We start from the raw sequence: 20,462 nt of genomic DNA on the forward strand, positions 1-20,462 counted from the left end.
GAGTGGGGGATGGCCTGCTTTGTGGGCTGAGCCAGTTAAAAACCGTATTACCCCCCGAGTGAGCCACAGTGCAGAGAGCCAGGGTCTGGCCTCTTTGTCAGCCAAGGGGCTGGGTAAGTGGCCTACAAGTGTGTTTGCAGGAGCTAAACCTCAGCACCAGTGGAGCAGTTTCTTGTCCATTAGTGGATTTTCTTTTGGTTCATCAAGGAAGATTCCCCCAGCAGTCTGGCATGGCACTGCCGGAGCAGCTCATCAGGGATAAAGCATCCCGAACCTTGGTCTGCTGTAACCATGGCAACATTAGTAATTCCAGACTCTCCAGGCAACCTTACTGGCACCTGCTGCTGTGAAAGATTCAAATGGAAAAGGGCCACGGTTCCTTCTCCATTAGAGGCAGAGCAAATTGTGAAGACACGCACCAAAGACCTGGATCTTAAGGGAAAATGCTGTCCCATTGACGTGGGGCTTCTTGATGAAATGGTACTGAAGTGGCTATTAGAAGTGTTCTGTCTACTATCGTCTGGTGGAGAGAGCTGAAGGATCAGAAGAGACTTCCTGGAGGAGAAAAGTAAGGGGAGATGAGGAGTCGTAGGAGGAACAGTATGAACAAAGGCCCAGCTGGGGATGTAGATGAGTGAGTAGATGGGGTGGGCAGTGCGTTTTGATGGGAGAACAGACGTTGGTGGAGGTGGGCAGGTGTCGGCCATGCTTCTCTGAAACTTACTGTTTGAGCAAAAGCCTGACCTTGGCCTGACACCACTCAGATTATGTCCTGTGCCTTCCCCGCCTAAGGTGTGGGGACTGATCTCCACACCTCGCACCTCATTTCAGGGGGACAGTTCTTGTTTTCTGTTTTGGTTCACAGGTGTTTGCAACACCTCTTGTACCCACTGGAATCATTGAACTTCTATATTTCATAGGGGAATGGAGACCCAGAGAAAAAACTACTTGCCAGAGGTCACCAGTGATACAGAGGCCATAGGGGTTAAGAACTTAGGATCTGGAGATAGGCTGACCTTGGTTCCAGTCCTGGCTCCATCATTTAACTTTCAGGTGAGCCTGACTCTCAGCTTCTTCGAGGGTGAAATAGTGACCCTGAACATTCCTCCCCTATTTGGCTGTTACGGGTGTGAAATGAGCTATGAAAGTGATAGAGGAGAGTAACTGGTATGTAGTAAGTGCTCAGGAAATGTTAGTTATTAAGAAATTGGTAATTCCTTAAAAATGAGGTCAGTCTCTTTCACCCTTGCTCCCTCCTCCTCCTCTCTTTTTGTACACATGAGGCACCCAGACAGTACTTCATCTGGAATTAGTAATAAAAGGATGTTTGCTCAAACGGGATGAAGGCATGAATGCTCAGAAGAAAGAACTGTCCACAGTGATGGGCTCTCCATGCCTGTTGAGTGTTTTTAGCTTGTGTGCCGTTTGGTCTCCACCGGGCTGGAGCCAGGCCAGGCCCAGAGTCTGCTCTGCGTAGCTCAGTCCACACAGTAAGGTGACCTGCTCATTCCGGTCCCGTACCTCACTGCCCTGAGGTGGGTCTTGTACTTCCCAGGGCAGGTGGGACAGGTGGAGTGCATTCCTCCTGACCTTCGGGCATAATATATGGTGTTAATGGTAATGAATACGTAGCTTTACAATATACAGAAGGTTTCCATTCCCTCTCTCACGAGCCACACTGTAGCACTGGGATTGTCAGGAGTAATATCCGCACATTGTGGCTAAAGACTCTGAGACTCCGTCCCAGGGACGGCTGGCCCACAAACACACAGCAGGAAGAGCTGGAGCAGGGGCGTGGGGCCGTCTTCTTACTCCAGCTCTCGTGGTCTTTTCACCGAATGGAGGTTCTTTGGGTCTGTAGTTCTTCCTCGGATATGATCCCAGTAAAGTAAGGAGCACAGAGCTTGGAGTCAGAATGCCTTGATTTTGGGTCACGACCACCTCACTGACCAGGGTGTAGCTCTTCAGTGAGCCACCTGTCTTCTAGACAGCACGCCCCCTGATCTTCCTGCCTCAGGTTTGTGGGGCTTCGGAAAGTCTGAAAAACACCAACTGAGTGACTGGGCATGGGCATTGTTGTCAGCGAAGGGTATCTCCGCGAGCCACCTGGAGCTCAGTAAGGCTGCAGCGCCAGCAGGTCCAGATGTGCTGTGAAATGACGGACATCCTGGGGTTGGCATTCTCCATTGTCCTTAAACATTAACCATGAGAGCTGGGAGGGCCCCTGGAGATCAGTAAGGCCGGAGCCTTCAGCATACATGTAGGTGTAGAGACAGGCCCTTGACCACGTGCAGAGTTAGTGGCAGAAGGGCCCACACTTCTCCCGTAGGGCCATCTTGCCACACCCAGCAAAACCTGGCTTTTCCCTGCTCTGACTGTCTCCCATGAATTCATTTTAAAGCATCAGATAAAGAAATGAATTTTTGAAAGAATTTTGTATATCAGCAAGTATTTTCAACAGTGTTAATTTTTTTTTAATGGAAGTAATTTATGATCATTGAAGAAAATTTGGATAATAGAGAAATATTCTATTTAAGAGATAACAAACTGAGTGATATTCTTAAATCTCAGAAGTACTCCTGTGGGCAGGTTGCTGTCCTTTAGATGGAGGTTTTTAGACCAATGGTTCCCCAAGCCCTGTAACACCTTCTGGAAGTTTAGCTACTGAGAGTAGGAGAGTAATCGTCCATAGAGGCCTCTAAGGACTTTAGTTCTACAGACTTTAGGTAGTTAGATATTTTACTACTAATAATAGTTGTTGGCGTTTGTCGAGTTTCTTCCAGGTAACAAACCACTCCTTCATAGGTGTTCTCATTTGCTTATTTGATCATTACCAGAATCCTATAAGGTAGGGTAAACAAGTATTGTTTCCCATTTTTGCAAATGGGAAGTTTCAGCCCCAGAGAAATCAAATAATTTGCCCAAGATTATACATCTAGGAAGTAGTAGAGCTACTGACTTCAAATGAAAGTTTGGCATTAAGAAAGCAGAAGGCACCTAATAAATATCTGTGAATGAATGAATGAGTGTTTGACTCCCCTTGTAGGAAAGGTGCTAGAACACATCTTGTCCAGTGGTTTTCAAACTGTGCTCTGGGAATTTTTAGGATTCCATGGAGCCAGGTGGGGGTAGTGGGAGGCTCAGTAGATGGGGGGCTCTGAGCCCTTCACCCCTGCTGCAGCCAGAGTAGCTTCAGTTTTGCCTGTTGTACGCATTGGGAGACTGCAGACATTTTAGCTCGTCTAACTCCTGTTACGTATCCGTGGTTCTCAACCCTGGTGTGCATCAGAACTGTCACGAGAGATTCTGACAGTTGGTCTGAGGGGAGCACCAGGACTGTGACTGTCAGTGAGCGTGGGGGGCCCTCAGGCTGCCGTGTGACAAACTGTGGCCTACTTCTAAGAGTTGGGAAGATCAGACCCAGGGAGAGGCAGGCGTTACCCTCAGCCATACAGGCACGTAGGCCCCACTAGGAGTCTAGTCCTCGGATGTCATCCACTGCCCTCCCCCTGTACCACAACTACAGCTGAGCCAGAAAACACATGGCACAGCAGAGAATAACAGAACGGTTTCCATAGCGGTAATGCTTAGTGGTTCGTGCCCATCAGGACACCTCAGATGAACACTAACCTGAATCATCAGCTAGAACTATGTGCATTGTTACCTACTTACTTGTCCCATGTGGCTGCCCTGGCTGCCCCTCCACACACAGTTCCTTTGGATCGGTGATCCCTGTGGACGGCCTGCCCAGCGTTTTGACTTGGCTTCCTCTCGAGGGAGAAGTAAGCTCCTCCTGGGACAAGTGACACCTACTCATTCCTAACACAAACATTAATTGAGCACCTTTTGTTTACCCATAACTGTTGTAAGTGCCTGGGAATACCAACAGAGGGGTCGTGGGGCATGGGAGGAAGAGGGACAGCATGCTTTTATCATGTGCCCTTCAGCTGGACAGCAAAAGAGACCAGACCAAGGAGGGCTAAGACCTAGATCCTGGGCAGGAGGCCCAGGGCCATCCCAGCAGCGATGAGCAGATGGGGAAGGGAACACGTGTCGACTGAGTGTGGATCGTGTCGTGGGCTCAGTGCTGGGCACTTCACGTATCCACTCAGAAAGCAGAAGAAAGTAAAGGAAAGATAATTGTCCTTATTTACAGATGAAGACACAGAAACTGAGACACACATAGTACATGAAGAGACAAGATTGAATCTAAGCCTGTCTGGCTCCATAACTACTGAGCAGCAACCATTGTTCCCAAATTCTCTGGCTCACTAAACGAAGACTTAAGATATATACTGCACAGCTGGCGCCTTCTCGTCTCAGGAAGGAGAGGGTCAGCCTACAGGCCGTGGGGTGGGTCTTTAGATCTGAGGTCTGCAGGTTCCCTACAAACGGCAGGTGCCTTCACACGGACTGCCCCAGCGACCCCTCCACACACTTTTTTTGGATTGTCAGTGAGTGCAGATGGCCATCAGGCCACACTGTGAGAAACCTCTGTGGACGGCCTGCCCAGCGCTTTGACTTGGTTTCCTTCTCAAGGAAATAGTCTCCTCCGGGGACAAGTGACACCTATTCATTCCTAAAACAAATATTTACTGAGTATCTTTTATGTACCCATAACTGTTCTAAGTGCCGGGGGTACAGCAATTGAACAAAATGAAATTGTTCTCAGGGAGCTGTTCGTTCTAGTGGGGAGACGGAGAAATAGTATATGATTGGCGGCGGGGGTGGGGAGTGGGGGCGTTTACAGGCTAGGAAGGAAAATAAAGCAGTATGGGGGGATCGAAGGATGGGGTTGAGTGATCAGGGAAGGCCCTCTGAGAACATGACATTGAACTACGACCCAAATGAAGCGAGAGGCAGCCGTGTGGATACCTGCGGAGAAGTGTTCCAGGCAGAGGGAACAGCCAGTGCAAAGGCTAAAGCCAGAAGCAAGACTGGCCAGGAAAGAGGCCACTATGGCTAGAGGGGCGTCTACTGAGTAGATTGAACTGAATTGGGCACAGCAGCAAACACAGAGCAGACACTCAATAGGGATTTATTGAGTGATTGGAAACCCTGGGGAGAATTCCGTCTGAGCTTTGTGTCATCCGTGGCTTCTCAGTGAACTCTAGAACCTGAGTCTTCTAACGTGCCTGTGGATTCTTGTGGACCTGCCGCTGGGTTCCAGAACAGACCTTCTTCCCCCCGGCCTCCCTATTCCTCGAACTCCTAGCCTTCTATCCTGCCCACTGGTGATTCCCTCATGTGTGGGGAGAACAATGTAGAGAGGCCGTGTTGGTGCCCAGGCTGCAGCTGCTCCTGGCGCGAGAGCCACACCTGTGCCCCTACCTCTACCACTATCCCTGAGAGATACCTGTGTTCATTTAATAAGATGACATTTCATTTCATGGAGACAACATGAACATTCTGGCCGGGTCCTGCACACCAGCACACGGGCCAGGCCAGGTGAAATGTAGTGTAGCACCTTACGCAGAAACAGTTTAGCAGTGTACCTGGGCCGTGGGCTCAGTAAGAGTCAGCAGACTTGGACTCCAACGCTACTAATGTGACCTCAGGCTAAATGGACAGCGTTAGCGTCAGGGAGAAGGCCTGCATCTGGATGGGCTCATTGTCTCTAGAGCCCTCGGCCAACTCTGGGGACCACGCTTCTGAAGGGATGATGACAATCTGCAACCTACTGAGAGGAGGGGGGCCCTGACTGGCCATAGAGACAGGCCACCAGGTCATACAGAGGGAAGATAATGTCACCTGGAGATAAGAAATCTTAGAGGAGAAGAGAGCTACCTACAAACACTTAAAGGGAATAACTTCCAAAGGTGCCATGCTGTGCCCTTGCTGCTCCATCTGCCAGGGCCAGACCCCTGCTGGCAGCCCCACTCGTCACAGCGCAGCTCTCGCACCTCGTCACGGGGCATGCTGGTTTCTGGACCTCTCCCAGCTTCTGTTTCTTCATCCACAGAGCGTGATCACAACACCTCCTTCCCAGGACTGCTTTATTAAGTGAGATGGGTCACGCAACAGTCCTTAGGCCCTCGACAGTGTTAGTTGCTTTTTCTGTGATCTCTCCCAACACAGCCAAGAAGCCCAGAAATCCAACAGTTCTAATAGAGAACACAGATTTCAGAAAGACAGTCTGTGGGGAGGATTTCAGTTGTTTATAAAACAGGCCAACATGTTTCCACCTCATAAGTTCTAAATCCATCATCTCTAGCTCCCTAGATCTAAGAATAGTCACCCAGTGGAGCCAACGTGCCACAGCACGCTCTCTCCACAGGTGACTGAGGAAATGTATCCACAGCAGCCAAAGCACCTCCTACTCCTGGGGGTGGGGAAGGCTGGCCTCCGCCTCTCCCAGCTTGGCTGTTTCTGAACCTCTCCCAGACTCACTTTTCTCTCCCATGCAATGCTGATTCCTCACTGGGCTGTTCTAACCATCAAAAACGCAGCGTCCACAGTGATGGAGGGGGAGGGGGAGAGCCCTGGGAAGGTGTGTACATGGGGACCTTTGGCACAATACTGCCCCACTTGGGCTTCAGTTTCCTCTTATGTAAAGGGATAGAGATTGACAAAGAGAACTGAACATTTTGCGTTACAGGGTTCTAAAAGGTTCTAGAGCAGTCCCAACCTTGCAGCCTCAGAATGAGACTTATGAGGGCAAACCCAGACATTTGACGATTTTTATTTCCCATCTGCACCAAGGTCATTCCTCTGCCGGGTCTGTGGGAGCCAGCCTGAGGCCTAGGGTGTGTATTACTCGGCTCTTTGGCCTCCCCCTTCCTCCTCTCTCTCATACACATTCAATCCTGATTTCCCAGGATCAGAAAGATTTCCGATTTTTCTCCTCCCAGACTCTGCCCACTGTAGGAATGCCCTCTCCAGCTGGGGGCTCAGAACCTCCAGGACCTCAGGGGCAGGCCACCTGCTGCTCCAGGGTAGCTTTCCATCATTACAGTGTTCTTCCTGATGGGGCGCGGAAATCGGCCTTCCCATGGCTTCTTCTCCCCACCCGTGGGCTTTCTTTTGGCTCTCTAGGAGAGAATAAGGCAGCTGTCCTGCTAACCATTCATTCATTCATTTGTTCATTCGCACAGCAGGTATCTGTTGTGTGCCGTTTCAGGTGCTGGGATACAGCAGCAAACAAAACAGAACCCCTACTCTCAGAGAGCTTCTGTTCTGGTCAGGAGAGATAGATAATAAACAAACAGTAAAAAAAATATAAATAAATAAGGCAGGTGAGGAGATAGAGATGGGAGGGGTTGTAGATTGTTATTATGTGGAGTTGTCAGGGAAGGCCTCGCAGATAAGGTGACATGTGGACAAATACCTGTACAATGTGAGAGAGTGAATCTGTGGAATATCAAGGGCAAGAGCATTCCAGACGGCAGGAAGAGCAAGAGCCAAGGCCCTGAGGTCTGAGTACTGTTTGGGGAACAGGAAGTCCATGTAGCTATGGCGATGGATGTCAGCAAGGTGGAACATGGCAGGACATGAGGTCGAGGAGGCAGCTGCAGACCAGCTGTTGTTTATCTGAGTGAGAGGAGTCAGAGCAGAGCTATGCCGTGTCTGGCCTAGGTTTGAACAGCATCCCTCAGGCTCCGCGGAGAATAAACCCTGGGGGCAATCGAGGCAGCAGAGAGACCAGTTAGGAAGCCCTTGCAGGAGTACCAGTGGAGGTGACGGAGCTGTGAGAAGTGGCCAAATCCTGGCTGTGTTGGGTCTCATCGATGGTGGGGAGACAAGACATTGTCCCTGGGAGGACCGAGACCACACGGTGTTTCAGCCGGACTCCCCTCACCCAGGCCAGCTGCCTCAGCCTGAAAGACAGTGTAGTTGTCCATTGTGCAGACACGAGACGGTGAGGACCCGAACCTCTTCTTTCTATCCTCACGTTGCCACCCAGTCCCAGAACACTTGAGGAGGCCTGAATTCTGGGTTCCTCACTCACTATTCCTTGCTCACAGCAGGACCCTAGGGACCATCCCCCAATGACTGCCAAGAGGGAAGGATCCTTGTGAGCTTGCGTGGCTGGACACTCAAAAGTTTTCCCCAAATTTTTTCGCCTCCAAGGCTAGCTGCATCCACAGTGACAATTACCAGCTTCCTGAATCTAGAGCCTTCCTCTCTGTGAGGTGCTCAAACCTCCTCTCTCTCTCTCCCTCTCTCTTCCTCACTCTCTCTCTCTCTCTCTCTCTCTCTCTCTGCCTGGTATTGCAGAAGAGCAGCCCTGACTAATGCTCTGGGGCTTTGTGAGGTCTTTGACAGGAGGAGACAAGGTGAACCATTAGTTGCCTGACTTTTCTGCCCCCTAACCCCTTGCCTCCTTTTCCTACCCCCCACCAGATGCAGGAGCGGGCAGGGCTTCTGCGGCTTCCTTCTCAGCCCCAGCTCTCACACGGGCTCGGTGAGGTTTCTGCACCCCTGCAGAGTGCTTTTTTTGCCCTTTACAGTTCTTGCCTTCCATTGCTGATCGTGTCCTCACACAGGTGGGCCATTACTAGGTACCTTTCCTTCATTACCCAGGGAGCAGGGGGTTTTGCTAGAGAGGAGCCTATATTAACAGAAGTAGCAGTCCTGGCGTCAGCTGCCTGGTCAGACTCCTTACCAGCTATGTTACCTTGCACAGTTCACACCACCGCTCTGGAAAATGGGGGTAATATTAGATTGTACCGCTCAGGCTTGTAATGGGGATTTAGTGAATTAATACTTGAAAAGCGCTTATCACAGGGCCTGAAATACACTCAGTCAATGTAATTTTTATTACATTTTCACATGGTTTGGACTAGTGAAGGAGCCTAAGATTTGGGAGTCCTGGATGTGAGTCCTGACTAGAATGGCCCTGGCCCTGGCCCTGGTCCATGGATTTCTATTTCACCTCTTTGAGCCTAATTGCCTCATCTGCACAATGGAGATGATGCCTTAGAGGAGTGCTGTGGGAATTAAGATACATTTGTGTGAACCTGAGAAGCACCAGCCCTAGGTTGCAGCGCTTTATTGTCATGGTACGAGATGGCAGCTAGAGCTCCAGCCATCACATCCACATTCCCAGTGACAAGATACAGGGACAAAGAAGAGGCAAAACATGCCTGCCATCTATCTTTCAAGGCAGGGTACCAGAAGCTGTCACACCTTTCAGCTTGCATCTCACTGGCCACACCCAGCTGCAAAAGTTTGGGAAGTCTTCATTCTGCGCTTCAGGGACAATCAGGAAGCTCTACCACACACGTTCAGGTGTTTGTCCCTCCTTGGCAAGGCCCTCCAGCAGAAACGCTGCCCCCTCCCTATTGTTGGGCTGTAGTCCCAGCACCATAAGGCCCTGTGAAGACCCAGGATGCCAAGAAGCTCAGGCAGGTGCCACCAGGCCTGAACAGATTTCAGTGTTGTGTCTAGCCTGTGCCAGAGACCCCGCCAGTGCTGAGGTTCCGCTGCCTGCAGGGCTCTGAAGCTGACGCAAGTGTGGTGGGCGTGACCTCCATCACTTGTCACAGCCTGGGTCAGGCCAAATCTGTTGAGCCCCATGAGCAGGGGGCCTGAACTCTAGAGGCTAGGAAATCCTTCTGTACCTCCAGGCTCTCCGCCCAAGGCTCAGCCCTGTGCCCTGGGGTCAGTAAAGCAGACCTGGATCAATCAGGAGAGATTTCAGTGTTCTCAAGGACCTGGCAAGTGGCAGGCATGCTGCAGAGAACCCTCTGGAAAGCCAGGAATCATCCTGTGACTTACCTGTTTTGAAAACTGGGCGTTCCGTATTCCAGTTAGCTTAAGGAGAGATAATTCTTCCTCTTCCACGTGAGAACAGCCCACATAGGAGCATTGTGCTGGGTCCGGAGGGACTTCCCATCTTCATTGTGCCCCTGAAAAGTTGCCCCTAAGTGAGGTGGGGGGGCTATTCTAAACTGCTGGAGGAGCTCGGTACTAAAAGATACCCTGTTGTGAATCCTTCTGGTACGCACATAGCCAATCTTTCCCTTTCCAAGTTTTTTCCGGGTTTTTCTATAGGATGTTTCTTAAACGTGCTCAGGACCCCCAAACTCCTTGGATAGTCCACCCGAGGCCTGCCCATCTGCTCAGGCCCTCTCTCTCCTCTGTGCCGCTTGCCCTTCTCATGGCCTTCCTTACCTCTTCCTCCTCTCCCCAGGGTCTTCCTCATGTGTGGGCGTGAGCTGACATCATGTGTTGGGCGTTACATAGAAAATCAGCTCATGCCATCCTCCTGGCAGGCCTGTGAGGTAGGTGGAGGCGTCTGTACAATCCTCATGCAGGGGTGGTGATGGGGGACCCGGGACAGCATAGCACCGTCCATAGTATGTAGCATTATACCACAGCCGGCCAGGTATGACTTACGGGCCACATGTGACCTGGGGCCTGTTTCGTGTGGCCTGGCGAGCTCGGAATGATTTTTGAAGGGTTATAATGAAGAAGACTATGTAACAGAAACCAAGTGAGGCCCGCAAACCTGAAATATTTACTATCTGCCTTTATAGAATAATTTTGGCAAGCTCTGGCATATAGCATCGCTGAGTTTCATCCAGATTCTGGAGCCGTACTACCTCATTCCTAGGCCTCTGTTTCATCATCTATAAAATGAGAATAATGCATAAAACACGGCTGTCTCCCAGGGTTGTTAGAATTAAATGAGATAAAAACTCTAAAGCACCCAACCTCGAGTGAGCTTCTTTGGAAGTATTGGGGGAAGATATTTTTGGGCCTCTGCCAGGCCTCTCGACCCAGTGGGCATGAGAGCCTTGGCTCAAGGCCTTGGCTACCCCGGCCCGGAGCGTGGCTTCCTCCGAGCGCATTTCCTTTGGCAGGAGGAGAGGGACCTGCCAGCTGCCCGTGGGGCTGTGTCCTGCTGGTAGGTCAGCTCTGCCTTCCTCCCACCCCCATTCCTGCTGACTGTCAGCTGGTGCCACTCACCAGGGCTGGGCACAAAGCCCACACCAGGTGCCCAGCTAGGTCTGAAGGTACCAAGCCTTTTCCACGCTCCTTCCTCGTGCCTCAGGCCAACCTGGCTGAAACTCCTGCTTCTCTGTGGGAGCCGTGGCCTGGGCACAGCCTCTCTCTGTGCATTTCCTCACTCGGGGGCCAAACAGGCAGACATCTGTGTTCCCCAAACCTGAGCTTTTGGCCACTGATTGCCTTCTCACTAGGGAAAGGGAAGCGGAAGGGAAATCCTGGGCCAGCCAGCCTCCCTCTGTTGAAAGAGTGGCCTGGACAACAGATTTTCAGTGAAATGTAAGTTATTGAATGAAAAGTAAAGATTAAAAAATTCTAATCGCTGGAAAACCAAAAAGGATATTTCCTGATTTGGATAGGGGTAGGCTTTCAATTCTTACAAGCAATGGTAGAAATGATAAAAGATCAATAAATTTTACTATATAGAATGAAAAAACATTATGTTTTGTATCAAAAGACCCAAAACAAAATTTTAAGTCAAACTGAGAAAAAAGATTTATGCCAGATATGACCGAGAAAGAATTCATATTTTTAAAATAAAAATATTTAAAACAACAAGGCTCTTAATCAATAACAACAATAGCAAATATCGATATAGTACTATGTGTCTGGCACCATTCTAAGTATTTTATACATACTTATTTATTTTCTCCTTGTAGACAAGTTTATGATAAAAGCACTTATTACTATCCCCATTTAAAAGATGAGGGAACTGAGGTACAAAGAGGCTAAGTAACTTGCCCAAGTTCACTCGGCTAATTAATGGAGGAGCTGGGATTTGAACCCAGACCATCTGGCTCTTGGGTCTGAGCACTTAAACTCTTCTATACTAAATAGGAAAAAAATACAGATACGAGGCAGACAACACACAAAAGAGGAAATATGAATACTTGAGAAAGATAAGAATTTTCAATTTCAGTGGTAACAACAAAAGTACAAATTAAAAGAATGAGATACGATTTTTATATTCAAATTAGGAAAAATTCTTAAACATCGTCATAATTTATAAATACAAGCAATGCTGGAGTGAAACGGAGATTCCCACAGATTGGTATATCAGATGGCTTTTCTGAAAAGTATTCGGGCAGTATTCAAAACAGTACTTAGGAATATCAAAAATGTCCATACCCTTTGACTAGGAATTCCCATTCTAAGAATCCAATTTGAGAAAATAATTAGAGAGATAAACAAAGATTCATGTATAAAGACGTTCATAGGAATGTTATGCAAAATAATGAAAAATTAGAAACAACCTACTTATCTAACAGCAGGATACAAGTTAAGGGAATTGTTTAATCTCCATAATGGACAATTAGGCAGTCATTTTAAATAAACCTGTACAGGGTGGCTGGTTGGCTCAGTTGGTTAGAGTGCAGTGCTCATAACACCAAGGTTGCCGGTTCGATTCCCACATGGGCCAGTGAGCTGCGCCCTCCACAACTAGATTGAAAACAGTGACTTGACTTGGAGCTGGTGGATCCTGGAAAAACACACTGTTCCCCAATATTCCCCAATTTTAAAATAAATAAATAAATCTGTACCACAAAAGACACCATAAAACAAAGTGAAGAGACATCACAGACTTCTGGGAGAAGACACTTGCAATGCATTTAACAGCAATGAATTATATAAACAAAAGATACACAAAGAAAACCTACAAATCAATAAGAAAAAGGCAAACAACCCAAGAGCAAAGCAGGCAAAGAATGTACATAGGAAGTTCATAGAAGAGGCAGCTTAGGGCTCATGAACATAAAGCGATGCCTGTCTCACTAGTAATCAGGGAAATGCTCATGCATTAAATGTACTTATCAGACTAGCAAGAGTCTAAAGGCAAAGACAGAGGGAAACAAATTAATTCATACCCATTGCTGATGGGACTATACCTGACTGCAGCCATTGTGGAGAGCTGTTTGGCCATGCCTAATAAAATTAAATGTGATTCCACTACGCTCACACACCTCTAGGGATTAACCCTGCACAAACACCAATTTGTACAAGGAGACATGTTCATTGCAGTGCAGTTTAAAATAGCAACATATTAGTATTATTTAGTAGTATTAGTATTAGTATTATTGTGTCCTATAATATCACATATAGTACATTATCTCATGAAATAGCAACAATTATTATTAAAGAACTGGAAATGGATCAGGGAAGGGAAATGGATAAGTAAAATATGATTTATACATCATGGGATACTGTATACAGTGAAAATGAACTAGATCCGTAACTATCAGCTCAGATAAATTTCAAAACCACTGCTGTGTAAAGAGCAAGTCATAAAGAATGATACATATTTGAATGATATTATTTATGTAAATCTTTAAAACAAACTAAAACTATTACATAGTATTTAAGGACATATATGTAGAAAAATTAAATGCATGCAAATATTGTATGCCAACTTGATTGATTTATTTCTTTAAAGGGAAGAAGAGTTGACACAAATATAGCAAAATGTTAACTAACGTCCTAAATCTGGATGGGGACATTGTGTCTTTTTGTTAAGTTATTTTTTGAATATTTTGAGCTATTCAAATATTCTGAATATTTTGAGCTATTCTGAATATTTTGAGCTATTTCAAAATTTCAAACACATTATTATTATTATTATTATTATTATTATTATTTAGATTTTATTGGGGAAGGGAACAGGACTTTATTGGGGAACAGTGTGTACTTCCGGGACTTTTCCAAGTCAAGTTGTTGTCCTTTCAGTGTTAGTTGTGGAGGGCGCAGCTCAGCTCCAGGTCCAGTTGCCATTGCTAGTTGCAGGGGGCACAGCCCACCATCCCTTGTGGGAGTTGAACTGGCAACCTTGTGGTTGAGAGGACGCGCTCCAACCAACTGAGCCATCTGGGAGCTCAGCGGCCGCTCATTGACTTCATTCTAGCTGAGGAGGGTTCAACTCGCTGGCCATGTGGGAATCAAACCGGCAGCCCCATGGCCCAGAGCTTGCACTATAATCAACTGAGCCACCCGTCCACCCTTCAAACACATTATTTTTAATTTACTTTTGAACAATTTGCAATTCCATGGAGAAACGTTTGTGTTATATGATGTTAAGGGATATAAGGAAGACAAAATACACACAAATATTTACAAATTTCACAAATTAACATTTGAAAGAGATACCTAAATATTCATAGTAGAGGGCAAGATTCTGGAAGTCTGTGTTTTTTTAACACTCATTCATATTTTCCACTTTCCTCCCCCCCTTTTTTTTTTTTTTTGCCATGAAGATGTATAACTTTTATATCCAGAAAAAAGTGATTTAAACAACTACAGAAAAACGTGAGTGAGTTTAGACCCTAGGAAAGGATCCCAAACCCAGGGAGGGGTCGTATGGGTGGGGAGCATCATGGGCTCTCGGAGAGACCTGTGCTTGCTTGAATGCTGGCTCTGATGTTTTCTTGTGTGTGTGGCTCTGAGTTCATTCAGTCTCTTATCCAGTCAACAAACCCTTATTGAGCACCAACTGTGTAGCAGGCACTGTGCTGAAGATACGGCAGTGAACAGAACATATGAGTCCCTTTGCTCACCGTAGAGCGGACGGTCTAGTGAGGAGGGCATAGTAAACACATCACCACACAAGTCCTCTTCGTCACCTATGAGGGGAAAGTACAAGGGCAAGAACAAGACTAAGTTGGATTGGGTGGCTGGGGAATCTGGCCTCTGAGCAACATTGTTTTCAACTGGAATCTAAAGGATGAGGAGTTCCAGAGCCCAGTAAAGAAAGGACTTCTAGAGAAAGGAAGGCCCCCAGGGCACATTAAAGGAATGGAAAGCAGGCCGGGCTCTGGAATGCAGGGGGGATGGTAGAGTTGTGCAAGGGAAGGCCCACAAGATAGTCACAGGCCAAGGAAAAGCCTTTAAAGGCAGTGCAACATCATTGAAGGGTTTGAGCAGGCATGGTAAGATTTGGAGTCCCAGAGAGCCCTTTAATGTTCTTTTTAGGTTGGAGTGGATGGTGAGCAGCCCTGTTAGTTGGCTGTTGGCATGGCCCAGACGAGGGAAAATGGCGTCAGGATCGGGTGATGGCAGAGGAGCTGGAGAGAGGTGGAAGGATTTGAGATATTTTTGGAGACAGAGTTGGCAGGTCTTAGGTCATGTGTTGGGGGGGTGACACCTAGGGCAGGGCCAAAAGGGAATGCCAAGTTTGGGTCAGGAGCAGGTGTGGGTTAGGAGGAGTGGCACACTCTGAAACTAGAGCAGACTCGGGAGGATGGGGTGGAAGTCAGCATGCCACCGAGTGTTGCTGAACTTTGGTTTCTGCATGTATAGACGGGTTTATGATGCTACCTGCACGGCCCGGGTGGGTGTTTCACCCCCTTACCCAACACTCACACCACTTCTCCAGCAGTCTTCCCTCTCCTTCACAGGTGGGGCATGTTACTCCTGGGGCTGGAATGAGCATGGCATGTGCGGGGATGGCACTGAAGCCAACGTCTGGGCCCCGAAGCCTGTGCAGGCTCTGTGGTCGTCGTCGGGACTCCTTGTGGGCTGTGGGGCTGGCCACTCCCTGGCCCTCTGCCACCTGCCAGCCCTCCCTACTCCTGGCCAGCGCCCCAAGGTCACTGGGCCTCTCCCGGATGCCACCGAGGACGCCAAATCTCAGATGCCATGGACACAGAGAGAAACTGGAAAGAAAGACAACTAGAAACCTCTACCCAAAGCCAACCTGACAGGTGCAGAAATGGGGAGCTTGTGACAGAGACCATGTAATTGTAATAAAGTGGTTTTTCCCATTCAAAGTGTTCCCAGAGAATTGCTTTGTCAGGTTGTGGGGTTGGCCTGACAAGGGCTCGGGAGGCACTATGGTTGGGCTGACCACAGGCTGGAATGCTGGGAGGCTGCCTGCCCGGTGTCTGGAGCTCAAGAAGACATTCTTTCCATCCAGCAGGTGAGAACGGGGGTTAGGTCCTCAGGAAAGGACATGGAAAATAGCAGGAAGGCTCCAGGCTGTCCCTGCCTGGTGAGGACAGAACAGCCAGCCCTAACCACAGTGGTGGTTGTGGTCCAGCTGCCTTTGATTCAGCGAGATGAAGGGTTCCTAGGCCACGCTTAGAGCAGCCACATGCCTCTCCTGGGGTTTTATTCTCCTGGCCCAGAGCATGTAGCTTGCTGGTCCAAGGATATCAAGATAACTGGCTACCTGGACAGGAAGGAGTGATTGGGACCAAGGCAGAAGGCTCTGGAGTGGGGGTGGAAGGAAGTGCAGATGAGTAAGTGGCAGAAGAGACAAGACTTCTGGAAAGACCCAGCAGAGGAGACCCCTGGGACCAAAGAATCCAGAATCTAGAACTCATCCTTCTGAAACTCTTAGAAGATTCATGTCTTCATCTGAGCCAGGCAGGACTCTGGAGCTAGTCTGTGTGACTGTAATTGCCAAGCTGTGTAGTTTCAGGTGAGGGACAGGCCACACATGGAAAGGAGAGTCTGCAGGGACAGCAATGTTAAGACATCTGCCACCTGGCCCTAACTTCTGTGGGAGGAGGGCCTTCAGGTGAAATGGGGACCAGGCCAGACCCTGAGCCTCTGGCTTCCGCAGGTGGCAGCCATGGCTTGGGGGGACATGGCACCTTTCTAATGTGGTGACAGCGGGCCTTTGGCTAGAGGGTTTCAGAAAGCAGCTTTCCCTGGGGGACTATGTGGCCGTGTCACCAGCTAGCTAACCATGTCTGTGGCCTGTCCCACAGTGCCTTCCCTTTGTGTCTCAGGAGAGACTTTGGGTCTGTGAGGGCTAGGCTCCAATGGCTTTCGGACGTGACAAAATCCCAGCGCTTCCAAGCTGGAGGACTCGTAATGACCTAGCATAGTGGCCTCCAGACAGCTGCCTTTGTTAGAGCTCCAGAAGTCTCCTAAGAACCCAGTGGCCTCCGGTGGGCTGTGGGTAAAGGAAGACCAAGTGGACAGAGGTCAGTGTCCCCACTCTCCATCTGATTCACAGCAGCTTTCTTTTAATCTATATTATGCATTTGACTTCAGGTAAGATTTCACATGACAAGGAGTCTTTGAGAAAGGTTTAAAACCACTGATCTTATCCAATATTTCCATTGTTCATATGGGAATACTGAGGCCTAAAAAGGAGCAGGCAGCATCTCAAGACCGTAGATGTCACTCCTGGCCCTGCGTCCTGTATCCAGGGCCTTGAGCCAGATGAGAGGCAGCCTTAGGACCAGGAGTGGGTTCCGCTCAGGACAGTGGGAGGAGGCCGAGCCTTAGCTCCCTGGGCCTGAACCTAGAGACTGCCCACAGCCAACAGCTGACCTTGACCCCCAATGCATGGAGTCCTTCCTGCTCCCAGTGTTGTGCCCTAGAAACATTGCTGCCCTGGCCAGCAAAGCCCTTGGTCTGCCGCCTCCCAGAACCAGTGCAGCCCCAAGCACTTCTGGAATGGGAGGAAGTATATCTCTGTGCACTCCGAGCTGGGCTTGCCAAGGTGACCAAGCCCTCAGAGTTGAGCCATCAGATGGCCCCGAGATGACCTATGCTGGAGTATGCCCACCATTAATACCACCACCCACCTGCTGGGTGTTGTCCATCAGACACACAGACCAGAGAGCAGTCCCACCTAGGACAGTGCTCAGGTCCATACCTCTGAGACACAGCTTCTATTCACCAGGAACCAGCACACCCTCTCACAGCGTGGCTGTGCAGAGTTCCCTCCTAAGGTACCTCTCTCAGCACCTGCTGGAAGAAACCGAAATCCCAAGTCCTCTTCTGAGGCCTTGTGGGCCCAAGAAAGAAGTGTCTTGGGGCTCCTTTCCAGCCAGAAACAGGGTCAGGGGGTACATCAGCCCTACGCCTGAGCCCCTCACTCAGAACCTGAGTCATACCCTTCTTGGAAACGTGCAGAGCACAGATAACTCACACATGGAAGAGTGAATGGCTCTTGGCTCTAGAAGACACCACAGACTGTCCCGTCACCTCGAGTTCCTCCATGTTGCCCTTCCTCACAGTGGCAGACAGGCTTTCTCCAAGTTGGTTCACCAGTTGGAGCTTTCATGAGTGCCTGACAGCTCCAGGGGGGTGAGGGTGTGTTGACAGTGTCTCCGCGCTTCTTTTCTGGACCCTTTAATCCCTACTGATCTTTCTCACACTTGTAGATATCTTCGCCCATCATTCCTAATAGACCCTGAGCTCTTCGAGAGTGAGGGACCAAGTCGGTCAATTCTGGAACCTCCTCACTAAGGATGGGTCCTGGTACAGAGCAAGTGCCCAATACATGTTAATGAATGAACTGGCCACTTTGCCCTTAAAGTCACCATGGCGGGGGGAGGTTAAATGAGTGGGTGCTATGACCCTCTCGTCTCCACCCATCCTCTGCTTGTATCGCTTACAAATATTTGGTAACTATGCTATGGCTAGCACACCCATTCCACACTCAGGTAATGGCGCTGTCATCCCCCCGGGCATCTCATGGACCACAGGAGCCTCCGTGAGAAAACATCCATTCATTTTTAAAAATTACTTTTTATTCTGATAGACTAAGTAAATTGGCCCTCCTACTTCTCTTGGCACTTTCTTCCACAGGAGAAGGAGGAAAGTGAAGAGGGGAGTAAGAGCCTGTTGTGTGCTCACACGTCTTGGGCTTAGCCCCTGGAGTAATTACTTGTTGATGGTCCACCATATACCAGGTGTTAGTAGGATGTTTACACCCTGAACTACCATGCACAGTCTCCCCTCCCAATTGTAGGCACCCCATCTTCCCCCGACACCCTCACCACCTTCGGTCCCAGTGGGACATCGGACCACACCTATATGAGCCTGTAGGGAATGGCGACTCCAGGTCTCGGCTCAGAGTGAAGCCCTCCACCAGGCCTCCAGACATCCACCGCTTCTCAGTGAGGTGACTTAGTGAGAAATCAGAATTGGGAGTTCGCAGGTTGATTGGGAAATGGGGGAGGAGGTATGAAAGGGAGGGCGCTCTAGGGCCTAAGTTGCATATGTGTCACTGCGTATGTGACTGGAGCACAGAGGGAGGTGAGAGTTGGGAGAGAGGCCTGCTAGCCAATTTAAGGAGATTCAGCTTCATTCTTGGAGCAGCAGGGTGTGTAAGCAGGAGAGTGAGGTGGTCGGGTGACGTGTGTGTGTGTGTGTGTGTGTGTGTGTGTGTGTGTGAAGTTCGGGGCAGCATGTGAAGTGGCCCCTCTGTCGTACATGGCCCTTCATGGAGGAGGGCCGGAGGCCAGGTCCGGAGGGTCCTGGGATACAGGAGGGTTCCTATCAATTCCACCTCCAGCCCCAGGAACAGCGTCACCTGCACTCGGAGTCAGACCACCTGGGTTCAAATCTTGGCTTCATCACTCCTTGGCTGTGTGGCTTTGGGCCAGTTACTTTGTGCCTTGTTCTCTTGCCTCTACAGTGGGCATGTTGAATTATTGTGGGCCGTCATTAGACACCTTTTCTCAGATGCCCCATGCATAGCAGATGCTCTGTGTATGTTACTCTCCGTTCCCCAGTAGCTGCTGTGTCCCTGAAAACCCATATTCCAAATGGCTTTGTGTTAAGTCCACAGAGGCACGTCCTCCAGCCTGGAGCCCAGGCTGCTTGGCTTCTACATCCTGATGCTTACGAATGGCTGTTACATGCACCGTGGGAGCTGACAGGCCTTTGGCTGCAGGACCCCTGGGCATGGCCTTACTGGACTCACTGCCCCACCGACCCCCACTCCTTGATTCCCAGACCACAAAGGGCCCCGGGAAGTTGAGGCAAATGCTAAGAGGGGATGAGAAACTCTTAGATGGGAATTGGGCCCCCACCTTCAGCTCCTCCCCATCTGATCATTGACTCAGGCCAAGCTGGGACGCGTCAAGGGAACTGAAATTAAGGGCAGACCGACACTCACTTGCTCGTGGCCTTGGGCGGATCACTCCCCAATGTGGGCCTTGTTACTCATCGGTAAAATGTTCAGAGGTTCACTGCCATGACTGTTAGGGGCTTTACCACCGCAACGTTCCTGGATTCTCTAATGGACAGAAAAAAATGGGAACCCCATTCCCCTACTCTACCCCCAACCAAAACCAAGTGAACAACGCAAGCAAACTGACCCCCAGGAGAGGGCTCCACCCCTTCCTTCCAAGACACCTCTGGGCTGAGTAAGGGGTATGCAGTGGGTGCCCCACCAGACGGCCCAGAGAGGGTGCAGCTGGGTAAGGCCCCGGACCTGTCCGTCATATCCCTGCTTCCGGCTCCATCAAGCTCAAGAACGGCACTGGGGGAGGTGACCATCGTCTGCATGGGGGCTGGGAGCTGACATGGCCAGATTCAAGGAGTCATGACTATGGCATGACCGTGGAGAAGTTTCCGTGGACCCCTAGAGGGTGTGCTTGTCTTAGGTCAGATCCTTGCACGCCCAGTCCTTCCTGAGATCTGCCTCCCTCCCCCGGCCAACAGGATCTGCAGGGGCCGTCTAGAGAGTGACTGCTTCCCTTGGGCCTGATCAGAGGCCCAGAACCGAATTGCGACACTGCCTGAGGCAATAAAAACCCAGATCCGTGCTT

At 49.4% G+C, this 20,462-nt stretch overlaps 1 protein-coding gene across 10 annotated transcripts in view; it reads left to right on the forward strand.

The window, feature by feature from the left end:
* The window catches only part of LOC308503679 (tryptophan 5-hydroxylase 1), a 221,256-nt gene extending 205,554 nt beyond the window's left edge, over positions 1-15,702 (forward strand). For 4 of the 10 annotated variants that reach the window (XM_081063186.1, XM_081063189.1, XM_081063193.1 and 1 more), the window contains one exon: positions 15,339-15,702. In XM_081063186.1, coding sequence (XP_080919312.1) covers positions 15,339-15,616 — 278 coding nt within the window. In that variant the 3' untranslated portion in view covers positions 15,617-15,702. Of the gene's footprint in view, positions 1-10,135; positions 10,227-15,338 lie in introns of those variants that run through there. The other 6 variants (XR_013994230.1, XR_013994231.1, XR_013994232.1 and 3 more) reach the window with 4 other exon arrangements.
* The last annotated feature ends 4,760 nt before the right edge of the window (positions 15,703-20,462 follow it).

Source organism: Rhinolophus hipposideros, assembly GCF_964194185.1.
Source record: "Rhinolophus hipposideros genome assembly, chromosome: 10".
Taxonomy (NCBI): Eukaryota; Metazoa; Chordata; class Mammalia; order Chiroptera; family Rhinolophidae; genus Rhinolophus; species Rhinolophus hipposideros.